The 13109-nt window shown below is 38.1% G+C and overlaps 1 protein-coding gene across 1 annotated transcript in view; it reads left to right on the top strand.

The window, feature by feature from the left end:
- Window positions 1–13109, top strand: part of ZFPM2 (zinc finger protein, FOG family member 2) — a 342557-nt gene that overhangs the window by 203292 nt on the left and 126156 nt on the right. Inside the window, 1 exon segment of the mRNA XM_025202018.1 lies at window positions 2892–3003. Within this exon segment, the coding sequence (XP_025057803.1) occupies window positions 2892–3003 (112 nt within the window).

The raw sequence follows: 13109 nt of genomic DNA on the forward strand, positions 1-13109 counted from the left end.
TAGTGAGAACAGCAAGAAGAAGCTGCCAGAGATGAGAGCTGGCCTTAAGCACCACTGGCTTTTAAATTACCACCCCTGCCACTCAGCTGAGTGGTGAGAGGGGCAAGGAGAAGCAGATGCAGTCCAGAGCTGTGCTTGAAAACCCAGCTGGGTTGCTCTTCAGCTGAGTGGCAGTGGGGGCAAGGGAAGTAGGCATGGGGCAATGCTCCTAGAGCAGGGGTGGGCAAAATGTGGCCAGGGGACAGATGCAGCCTGCCAGGCCATTCTATCTGGCCCACACGGCCCCTAAAAAATTTAGAAAATTAATATTTATCTGCCCTGGGCTGCCTGTCATGCGGCCCTCGATGGCTTGCCAAAACTCAGAAAGCAGCCCTCTGCCAAAAATAATTGCCCGCCCCTGTCCTAGAGCTTGGCTTTAGTGCTCAGGAGCCAAGTAAGGAGACCAGTGTGGCAAAAGCCCCTGCCTGCTTCTGACACCAGGAATTGCCTTCCCCTCCCAGTCTGTGGGTTGAGGGGAGCAGCTGCCCCTGTGCTTTCTCCAGACCAGTAACTCCAGTCTGGAAGCTGCAGGAGTCTTTCCCTGAGCTTAACTCCTGCACGGGACCAGGAGGCCAGGAAGAGTGGTTCTGTGGGAACATGTGCAGACGTTTAGTCTCCTAAGAGAAACTCTCCTGAGGATGATTTAACCCTGGTTGTTTCCTGGTTATTTTTCTCCCAGAACAACCATTTTTGCTCCAAAAGAAAATGCTTGAAGACCTGCATGCTTGTTTTCTACTGGGAGAACAGCAATTCTCCTGGTAGAAACTGAACGTCTGTACGTGTATGTACTGTCTGCCCCTAGAGCAGTACAGGGCAACGCAGGCTGTCATGTCCCTCTGGCAAGGCTCCTGAAACTGCAGTAGTCCTCCTGTTTCCCTGCACTCCTTCAGATCAACCCAGAGAAGTTCAAGGAGTGGAGTTTTATATATCCAAGGGAGAACCTGGAGGGTTACTACCATGGGAGGATGCCTCCCTCCTGCCAAGACTGATAGGATGGGGGGGCAGGAATTTTTTTAGGGTGGGAACCCCTCCTGGATTTTCTGGTGTGGGAACCCCTTCTACTTGACAGTGTTCCCCAATGGGCATCCAAAGAGCAGGGGTGGAACAAGAAGCAGCCTTCTAATCCACCTTGACAATAGTGTTTGCCTGTGAAGCTTTCCAGCCATGGGTCTGGGGGAACATCTGTACAGTCCAGCTTCTGGGCAGTTTTTCAACTGGAAGAAGTTTCTTCTGTTAGAAATGAATGTTTCTACACAGCCTTACTTAATTCCTTAGTTGTGTTTGGTTTGTTCCAATTGTTAGTTCAGAAAAATAAATAATATAACATAAAGTGCACACAGAGGAAATGTTAAAAAAAACCCAAACTGTGCATGGATATTTTTAGGAAGAATGCAGTAGATAAAACACAGGGAAACTGAGGAATATTAAAGTCAGTGCAGCAGTGGTATAAAGAAACAGAATCAAAGCCAATTAAAAAGACAAGAAATATTCTTACATTCAATATGCATTGCCTTACTCTAGCATTTGTATTTTGCTGGTGATATAAAAGTCCCTTGTAGAAATAAAATCCTCTCATCATAATTGTAAGTAATCTGTTCCTATAAATGTATGTACCGTATGTTCAATAGCACCACTTAATATAGTTCACCAAATGTCTTGATCTAGTCTGTACAATACTCAATAAATGCCAATGCATCAAGAATTTTCGTGTCATACCATGATTTTCCAGATCCTTAGATATTTGAAATTACTTAATGATATGGAAAACCCCAAGAGAACCAACACTAGCACCAACTGGACAATCAGTGATAGAACAGAAAATATGAGAAATTTTCCCAGAAAGAGTTGGAGTCTCTTGGACAGGATTATATCTTGGTAAAAAATTCAGTTCAAAATTACCTTGAGACCCTTTTATTGTACTCTGTGTTGTGGTTTCATAGTGTTTGATATACAGAACAAGGGCTGTGAATGATAAAAGTCTAAACGGCATTTCACTACCACTCCTTAAAAAGGACAGTCATGATAAGGCTTGCTAAATTCCAGATCAGCTAGTGTATCTTGCCACTAGATTTATGGAGAGTTAAGCACAAATAATTTGGGTGTTTATACTGTACCTCCTGAAATTCCAAACCCTCTGAGTATAGAATCTAAAATGTACACAGGAGATGTTTTTGTTACAATTATCAATGTGTGTCTCCTTGCCTCTGTGCCTTGCAGAGCAGGGGATGTCACGCTTTAGTTCCTCTGTATTTGAATTTATTCATACTACCTCTTTTACAGTCTTTTTGGAGACCATATATAGTGAATCATTAGCATTATTATTATTTCAGCTATAGTAAAATCGCACATCAACACTTAGCAAAAGGGGGAAAATTACATTATCCATTCAGAATAATTTCCTACTATAATATAAATGTTACCCAGGACAGGTCTTTGAAATGGATACTGATTCTTTAAATTCTTTCCTGTCTGTTTCAGGAAATAGTGAGATCATGTTGATAATGAAGTACAATGTGTCTAAAGTTCACTTCTAAACACTTGGCTCTTTGCTGCGAAAGTCATCTGCATTCCCTTTATAATTCTGAGCCACCAGAGATCTGTGTAATCTTGGAGATCTGATCCAATATCATTCGGAAAAATCCTTGATAATAGTTCCACCATTCAGATCAGTGAAAGCACTAAAGCCGTACTGTTTGTGTCATCTTAAAAAAACTCAGAAACAGGGGAATAAGACCTTGGCTTTTGGGTTTGGAGATTTAGTTGTTTGCAAATAAAATGATTATTACTATTATTATTCAAGTTCTTAATCAACGCAAGCAAATGGCATCTGTTTGTTATCATCCTTTCTACAGAAGACAAAGGCTTCAGTCCCTATGGTACTGACTGCTGGCCCCAAGTGGTTGCTGGATGTGACTTGGCAAGGAGTGGAAGACAACAAAAACAACTGTATTGTGTACAGCAAAGGTAAACACAAGCTGATTTTCTCCTACATTCTTTGCGAAGTATTAATGGCAACTTTAACTATGCCCATTGCATATTAGAGAATAAATTCAATTGAATTTTTTTTCCTTGTTTCGTACGCCTCACAGTACAAAGTCATTTTGCTGGCTCTTAACAATTGAAAACCCCACAATACTTATGATGTATTAGAGGATTTAAAAGCAGAAAGGTACCACATTATCTGACAAAGGACTTAGGTAGCTGCCAGGTAAGAATACCATACCATACATTTCCCCCTCAAAGTCGGTGCCTCATGGGGAACATCAGATCCATATTGTATCTATGCACTTTAAATAAGTGAATTCTCCCTGACATTTTACATGCCATATCAGGTTGCATTTCGCCATGTCACATTACATAGCAGCTCCTACTTGAAACCTTTGTTTACTGGAATCATGTTAACCATGACAAAGGTTAAGAATTCATGTCTCCACACTAATAGGAAATAATGGTAACGAGGTTGCAGGGTCATTACCTCTGACATTCCAAAGTGTGAAATAAAATATATAAAGTTAGTTTTGATAGATTCTCTATTATTATTTGACATCATAATACCATATTTTGTCATAAAGTGGCTAATTGGTGTGTGTACAAGTGTCATCTCCTGGATGAAATATCAAAATTGCTTGAGTAAATGTGATTGTTAGGAGGCTCACATAGGGGATATCAGTTCTTGATCATCCTGGCCAGTATATGCAGAGGCTTGTGCTTTGGAGCAGAGGGCCCTGAGTACCAACCGATGTGGTATAGTGAATGACTAAATGATGCCTTTTATCATAGTTAAAGCAATATAAGACATTGAAGCTATTTATTTTGTATATCTGTTTTTTGGCATTCCCAGGCAACATCAGTTGGTAAAACTATGGCTCTCCATCCTTGCTTTGCAATCACCAATCTCAGTGCTTTGTGAATACTTCAGAACATGCACTGTTCTTATTTAATTTCTTTTCAGTTTTATTTCTAACTAAACAGACCTACTGAGATCAAAGATTTGTTTGCTGAGGCAACCTAGTGACCATTTCAGCATACAAGCATCCAGGCAAATAAGCACCCATATCAATATATTAACATACAAAACACTAATCATAACATCAAAGACTCCTAAAAACTTACTAGAAACAATTACAACTTGTTCTTATAATCACTGCAATTTATACACTTATAAGAGGATTGCTTTTAAACTGCCACGAGCCTTTGAAAGTTGAAACGCTGAAAACAGGGAATTTGCATGTTAAAAATGAGTTGCACACCAGGGTCTTAAATTCTTTCTATTATATTCCAAAACACTGACATGTTAATTTTATAACCTGAAATACCTGCAGTATCACAGTATCACGAGCACAGACCTAAAAGATTTCAAACTACTGCTCCTTCAGAGTATTATGATAGGCTCCCCAAGTGGGAGAAATTGTGTGTGGTATAACAGAGCTTTCTTATGCATCCAGAATCATAATTTACTTTTTCTAAAGTTAAATATGTTTCAAATTTTTCTTCAGAAACTTTTTATTGTAATGAGAATTTTTTTCACAATACAGTATAGCTTCCCATAGGATTTTATTTTATCAAACATTATGTTCCTGCTATAATTATAATAATACTTGGCATATGTATAATACTTTCCTTCTTTAAAGTACTTTCCAAATATTAACTAATTAATTATACAGTTACATGGTTATCTTACATGATCATATCTACAGTTATATGAAAGGCTCTTTGAAACCTGGAAAATATTTTCTAATTTTGGTATACAATTGAGAAAAAAATTGTAATTTTACTAAAATATACTATTTCATCTTTTGTTTATTATTCATAATGTTTATTATTTCACTTAGTAACACAGTGTTGTGAGGGTAGTTCTTCAAAATTGTATTGCTTTTTTTTCCTGAAATATTGAAGAAAAAATTGGTATTCCTTCTAAACTGTAAATGTGTGCTATAGCAAAATATGCAAACAAAACAAATCAAAATTGAAATTACATATTACAAAGTTGCATTAACTAAATTTGAAAAGTAAGTTAGAAATGTGCTGACTGCTCACTTTATTCCTTTCCTACTCTGGGTTACTATTCCGTTGTTCATTAAGCATCCAGTCCTTAAATTACTTTGTGCTTGGAAATCCTGTTGAATGCAAATGAGATTTTTTGAACTAGAAGGTTCTGTGGAATTGGACCCCTAGACAATGCCAAATACAAGATGGTAAAATAAATAAAACAATGCTTCCTTCTTCCAACACTGTAGATTACATTGCCTTGATTTGTGCTGGCTTTCTGTCTTCCAGTGGTGTCAGGTGGCATGAAGTTGTAATTAGATGCTCTGTTGCAGAGTTTTTTTTTTTCCTGTGTGTGTTTATTTGTTTTTTAACTACATATTGTCATTCCAGGAAGCAGTTAGCTGAACGAAATGCCTGTGGGTTGCATATGTAGCTGATTGGGTCATCTGGGAGCCACTCTTGTCACTATATTCAAGATAAGATGAACAGACTGAGCTGGTACATTTCTTAGAGTGAAATAAACTAGAAAATCACTAAATATTAAATGTTTGTCATCAAATTTTTCTCTTGGAAGCGTGCACATTGCCTCCAATGTTGTGTGTACCTGAGAATTACATTTAACCTCAAATACACTGCATGAGCATAAGAATGGCATCCTTTGTACCCCATTAATTAAATAGTACAGCCATAGAATAGCCTGTCTGTTGGAAAAATAGCAGTTTTCTGGGGAGAATCTAAAAAAAGATTTAAAAAAGAAGAAATTAGGGCACTCAGTTCATATTAAAAATCAATGGAAACCAGCCACCTAATTTTCCCTTCGAAAATCTCCACAGTGTTTGAAACAGATGAGTGAACATACATTTTTTATGTATATTTATAGATACAAAATTGGTTTTCTTTATTTTTATAGCAACATGCCCATATAGTTTGTTTATACTGATATGTGACATTCACAAATTCACTCTGGTCATTTTAGTTTTAATTTTTGATGTCTCTAATTGTAAACGACAAGAACATGCATGAAAAATGCTCAGTATGAAGAAACTATCAGAGAGAGAGCATGCACTATGAAAGAAAGGAAACAATCATTTGTCATTTGAAAGTGATCCTATTAAGTAATGAGGTTTCATATAGTTCTACCTGTATCCTTTCAGTCCTGCCTCTGTGTCAGCATTAAGATACATAGTGAAAGAAACCCAGTTTCTATCCCAGTTGATATAGTCTTAGTAACTACACTAATACTCTTTGCATTTAAATATTTGTTTGTATTTGTTATTTTATATACTATAACAATAGTTTTAACAGAAAAGAGGAAACAGTCTACTACTATATTTAAATATGGTTTATTTATATTTTAATACATAGTTCCACAACAGAAAAGATGACCCATTCAACTGTTTAAGAGATGTCTTAAGCATAATATCAGAAATTTTAAAACAGACTGTATGTTCATAGCAGCTTACTATAGAAGCAGCCATGTCTAACACTGGATTATGCATTAGATTTGGAAAACCTATAAAATCTGATCTGTGAATCAATCCGCAAGCTAAGAAAGGGTGAGGGTATTAACTAGAAATCTTCTGTAAGGAATGTTGGTAAATGCAGTGGCACTGAAAAGGAAAGAATAGAAACAATGTGAAAAATACAGTTGCACAAACTGAAAACCACACTTACATATTTATACATTTTTGTGGGTGTTATATAAACCATTCTCCCTTTCATATGAAATGTATGGATACTGTATGTTTAGTGGCATTGCTAAAACAGGGGGTCTGTACAAATATTTAGCTGTGGGAATTATAAAATCATAAGGCGATTAAGTTAGCTAGTTGTGAAATTCCAATATTGCTTTTTAAATGACTTCAGGATATAGGAGGTGCTAAGGTTATTATCTGTTATCAGGAATACAGCGGAATTGTACGACTGGATAATAACTAAACAACTGACACAATGTAAAATTACATTATCAGTGTGTTAAAACAAAATTGCGCCCTAAAGGAGTCTACATGCCAGCTCAGAGCTGCAGTGTAATTATGCTTAACTCTGATAATTAAAATACAACGGAGATCAACAGAATCATTTTCATTAAGAAAATTATTAATGATGGTAGTATAACAGTAATTGATTGCAGAGCACCACAGGATAACTCCATGCAGTAAAACCAACATGTTTAATATATGTCTAAGACTGTTTGGTTATGTTGCATAACACTGAGGGTATTTAAAGTTCAGATAGCAGCTATGGAGCATCTTTGTTCTGGGAACCAAAGATCATAAAATGGCTGCTTTTAAAACTACAATTTTGATTCAAATTGTCATATTCTTCAGGAATGATTTGAGGTCAGGAATACTGGCCGACTGGCCTTAGAGCTATCGAAAAAGAGCCATCTGCTGGCCCGATCGTACAGCAACAGCAGTTCAAATATTTTGAGCCTTCTGTCATTTTGTTTCATTTTATGCAGTGGTTGTTTTTACATTTATGTTAGTGATTTATTATTTCATTCTCTATCCAGCCTTACTATGTACTTTATGCCCTTATTTGTTATTGAGATGATGCAATAGAAAAAGAAATTGTTCTCATCCCACTACTGTTCAAAATATTCTTAATGAAAGGTTAGTAAATAGTCTGACAGAATGATGTGTTAATTGCCCCAGTAGTATCTGAAATGTGATGTCAAATGCCATAAAAACCTATATCCTTCCACAAGTAAACCTGCTGTCGGTTCTTGCTGGGAGTTTAAGACAAAATTCCAGAGAGAGAGAATGTTGCCTAAGGGCAAGAAGTAAGAAGGCTTCATTTTATTTTTGTAAACACAAAAATGGGTAAAAAAAAATAAAAATCTGGGAATGATTCACCATGTAGCTACAGCATGGGTGCTTGTTGTTGAAACAGATGTTACTCTTGAAAGCCGCCCAAAAAAGTCTATTCTCCAATTACAATGGAGAACAAGCCTGCTAGGGTGGATTTGCAGGATGAGCTTAGTTAAAATGACAGATGCCCACACTGAAACTGTGTCATGGAGCTAATTTATAAATAGCAGCTACTAAGAAGACAGAATGGTCTAGAGGACATAATATGATCCTGGGTGCTAGGCTGTCCTCAACTACAATCTCCACTCTGCCACAATTTGCCGTCCCCCCGAAGCAAGTCTCCTAAGCCTGCTCTGTCTTGTTTTGAGTGTGTAAATAGCATTTATTTACTTACCTCACTGCTGTGCTGTAGGGATTCATGTGTTATAATACAAGTTTTCTAAAAGGGTTAAGTTCTATTACTCTAGGAAATCACACATAACATTTAATATGCTTTGTTTAAAGAAAACATATGGGTTCTTTTTACCTTTGTATTGAAAGCCATTGTACAATGGAAGAAATTTTAATTTTTTTCTGTGACATAGAATTGCTTTTCTGTAGTTGTTCTATGAGATTCTTGATACCGTATCTTTCCTCAGCAAGTGAGTTTTCTGCAAGTAAATGCATTTTGCAATTTCAGCCAGTGCAATGGTAAATTGCTCCACAGACATGTAGCATCAGGGACCCTAGTGAGGCATAGGTCAGACATTCTAAGGGGTTTAAATACTGCTGCATTAGGATATGAGGGTATATTGTTATGGGTCAAAGAGCAATTGTTTAATGGGCCAAAGGTTAACTTGGGGCTTATGTTTCTGAATGCAAGGTGTTCTTTCACACATTATTAAAAGCACGTTCTCTTTAAATCCCTGTGTATAAATGTACTTTATTCGGTGTGGACAAATCAGATACAGTCGCTGCTGAAAGTCTGTTAGTCCCTGTGGACTGCTTCCATTAGGCAAACAATGTGTCAGTGTCTTCTGTGATGTTACACATGTTTGTTGTCCTATTTGTGGGTGAAAGTATGTGTGCATGGAAAACTAACCCTCATACAAGGTCTCAGTTCATAGAAAAGTTAATTTTAAAATCTCTCTTTCTAACATTGAAAACCGTAAAAGGCTGCTGTCGAGAAAGTATGTATGTAACATTTACACAGAATAATAACCGAGTGCGCCTATGAGTAACATAAACATGCAAGGATGGGGCCTGATGTTCTTTTCTAATCCTGTAGCAACAGTTAATGTACCTGCATAGCTACTGCAAGAAAGTTCACAAGATCAGAGGAAGGACCATGAGCCAGGCTGTGTCAGAAAGGCACCATTTTGAAGGGTGCCGGGTTGGCAGAATGGCCAAGGAACTTGTGTGCAAATCCTGTAGTAGGTGTATGGAACAGATGAGTTCCTGTTTGGCTACAGGGTGGAAGGCAAGATAGAGGACATATAGAGAACATTATAATTATCGGCAAAACCTTTCCCTCCATTGGCGGCGGAGGCCGCAGTCCCTCAGAGTCGAAGATGATGTCCGTCAGGCTTGATGGGTCCTCAGATGACGGAGGAGCCCAATTCTGAATACACATGTTCTTCGGCAATGAAGGCATGTTGTTGGGCGGGGAGGTGGGATTTGCAGCTCTGGGTTGGTCTCCTTCTCCTCTTGCCGACACCACTGTTCCGCCTCTGTATCAAGTTGTTGGGCCTCGAAGTGATGTGCACCTCGGTGGACCAGGTGGCTGCAAATCCCATTCCCCCGCGCAACAATATTTCACCATTGATGGAGAATGTGTGCATCCAGAATCGGGCTCCTCAGTCACCTGAGGACCCATCAAGCCTGACAGATGTCATCCTTGACTCTGAGGGACTGCCGCTGCTGCCGCCGATGACAAAAGACAAGATTTTGCCCATAATGTTGTAGGTTTTTTTTATTACTGTTAATAATAATATTAATAATAATATCCTCTATATCTGGCATTCATCAAAGATGTACAAGAAGGAATGATTCCTGCACCAAGGAATTCACAGTCCAAACTAGAGACAGATCACGTTTAGGGAGAAAGAAAAGCAACATATATTTTACTTCTCTTTAATTTTATAGGTAACTGGATTAACTGTAGGGATAATTACAAGAGGGAACCACTAGAACCAAAGGGCATCTACTGATATTAGTAGGGGATAGGTTTAAAACTAACAAGAAAAAGTACTTTTTTATGCAACATGAAGTTCACTTATGGAATTTGTTGTCACAGGAGGTGGTAGAAGCAGGTAGCATAGCCAGGTTCAAAAAGGGACTAGCTGTATCAGTAACTGTTGAATAGAACAGTTGGAGATATTTCCTCTGGCATCTCTGAATGCTAGATTTTAATCGGGAGACTCATCTGAATCGAATCACGAGACTCATTAACCTCTCCAAATTGAATTGGAAGCCTCCAATTCGATTCAGAGAGATTCAATGATTCGGCCACAGACACAGCTTTAAACTTTTTTTCTATATATTTCAAGGTACCAGATGCGGCTTGTGAACACTGAGATGGTGGGCAGATTGAGTGTCCCAAGGGACCATGGGGGTGTCCCCTGCACGCTCAGCAGCAGACCTGGAAGTAGACCAGAAGTACTTCTGATCCACTTCCAGGTCCACCAGCGAGTGTGCGGGGAAACCCCCCCGCACTCCCATGGGATGCTACTTCCGCCCCACCATCTCAGTGTTCACAAGCTGCACCTGGTACCTCAAGATGCATAGAAAAAACATATAAAGCTGTGTCTATGACCGAATCATTGATTCTCCGAATCAGAATCAAATCTTCAGATTCAGATTCTGCTGAATCGAATTGGGACAGTGATCTGAATCAGCGAATAGAATCACTGTCTCCCAAATTGGGCTGAATCCGAACTGAATACTGCCTGCTTCACACACCCCTAGTAACTGTGTGTATTCACATACTTTTTACTGATCATAGTCATGTTTGTGGACCCCTTACAAATAGTCTGTGGACTCCTAGGGGTCCACACATAACAGTTTGAAAATCACTGTTCTAGGGAGATCTGGTTCAGTGCTCTCCCTATATAATATTCACTCCTGTCACGGTCAGAGACAGGATTGTGGGCTAGATGGAACATTAGTCTGACCCAGTTTGGCATTTCTTGTGTTTTTAATGAAATGTGGAGAGGACAAAGGCCTTGTGCTGTGAGATCCTTTTAAGGGTATCATGTTAGCACTGTTAGGGGTGCAAATACCAGCACATGATTCACAAAATAAAACCAGAGATTTCAAATAGGATGCCATAGTATCAAAAACATTCTGATCTCTTATAGTCTGAGTTCTTTGGAAGAGAATAATTGCTCCATTATTTTTCCATAGTAAAAAAATGTGAGAGAACTAAGGCATTTTTCTGAGGGGTGCCTTGAGTCTAATAAGGGGTGCTTTGTGTCTAAAAAGATTAAGAACCACTGTCTAGATATTAGTTATTTACACTGCTTTCCCAAAGAAAATAAAAGGAAGACCTCCAGACGTACACTCTGAAGAGATTGATATATTTCCCTCTTCGCGTGAAAAATATTGTTGTCCATTATTAGTGCATTTCATTGAAATGTCAGTTAATTTGGGATTATTTTCATTTTTTTAATGTGTAATTTTTTTTTGTTGCTATGTTCTGTGAATACTGGGTCATTGATTTAATAATTTATTTCATTCTTTGAAATTTGAAATCCTTTTAATTTCAGGGGGTGAAGAAGCAGGCAGGCTATCTACATAATGCTAATATGTCTCCTGTACAGTGATCCATGTACAATGTACTCTGGGACCAGCACAGTAAATAGCTATAAATAGGGACATTAACTCTTATACTCACCAATGAATGTAAAGAAAGAAGGACAGTTTGCTGGGACTTTGTAAAAATAAATATTTTTTTTGCATTTGGATTTTGTGAAAGTAAGACAATCATGCAGAGATTTTTGTGTGGGGACTATATTTTCTCCTGATTTTCTAGATAAATCTCAAGGGAAATAATGCTAACTGGTACTGAGTTGAGAGTTTCTGTGGTCTTCTCCCCTCTTCCCCCCACCAGTAATAGAACTGGTAATATCTGTGGTTTATTTTCCTTTTAATCAGTTCACTTCCATTTTGCAAACTCTTATGCTAAATAAATACTTGGGGTTGGAAAAGATACACAAGCTTCATGACCCCTGTAGCTCACAGAAGTGTAGTCAGTGTCATCTTCCCTGCACAGCAAAAAGGGAAAAAAACAACCAAATTTGCTGAGCCACACATTTCAAGTTGTCGACAACCCCATCCATGAGAAAACAGAAGAAAATATATATGCACTCTGTCCTGTCAAAAGGCTTTCGTCTTATCTTGAGAGACTGTCAGGGCAGGAACATCATGGAATGGACAGGAGTCTATTAAATTAATAAGCTGCTGGATGGTGTCTAGAGAGTTATGATGCTCCATAAATCCAGTTTGATCATGGTGGACAAGGTTTAAATCTGCAGACTTCTAATACACATCCAGTTCTTGGATTGGATTTGAAGTTTTGTGCCGGAGACACAGAGATAGTCCTGCAGCTTGTGAATTAAGATTTATCATTTCTTCATACTCTTTTTTTGCAGTTCTTGACAAAAATGAAAGCACCTTAGGGATCCTGGCAAATGTTACTGCCTGAAATGAAAGAGCTGTTGTCAAGGTGAAACCATGACCTAGAAGCCTAAAATCAAACCTTGGCCATTCATTTCAAGCAGCCCCATCAGAGCTGAGCATAAAAAGTCTATATGGAATGAAACAGGCTGGATTTATCTGTAGCCCGTTTTATAGTGATTCCTGTCAAATAATCCTAGCATGTATTTATGACACAAGGAAAACTTATGGTGGCAGGTGTGCCATGTAGAAGTAGAAGGGGGAGAAATCTAGAAATATATTCTTCACCCTTCATGGAGGTTCTGTGTTATAATTGTCTCTATGATATAAGTTCTCTGTGACCCTTACTTTTTGAATACATAAAGCCTGGTTATAATAATTAAAAGAAGACTCTTTCATACAATTTAAGTTGCTTAGCTCCTTAAGAAAATTGAAAAAAGACATCCAGACATACACTGTGAAGAGACTGATATTATAACATAATTGGCCCATATATCTTATAGGCCAAATACTGCCCTTCACTTGAAGCCAAAAATGAATGGGCTGCATGGGCAGTGAGGGCTTTGGCTAAAAGAATCTTCTGTCATAATCTCATCATTTGATATCAGTCTCTTT

Source organism: Alligator sinensis, unplaced genomic scaffold (genome assembly GCF_000455745.1).
Source record: "Alligator sinensis unplaced genomic scaffold, ASM45574v1 scaffold20_2, whole genome shotgun sequence".
Classification (NCBI taxonomy): Eukaryota; Metazoa; Chordata; order Crocodylia; family Alligatoridae; genus Alligator; species Alligator sinensis.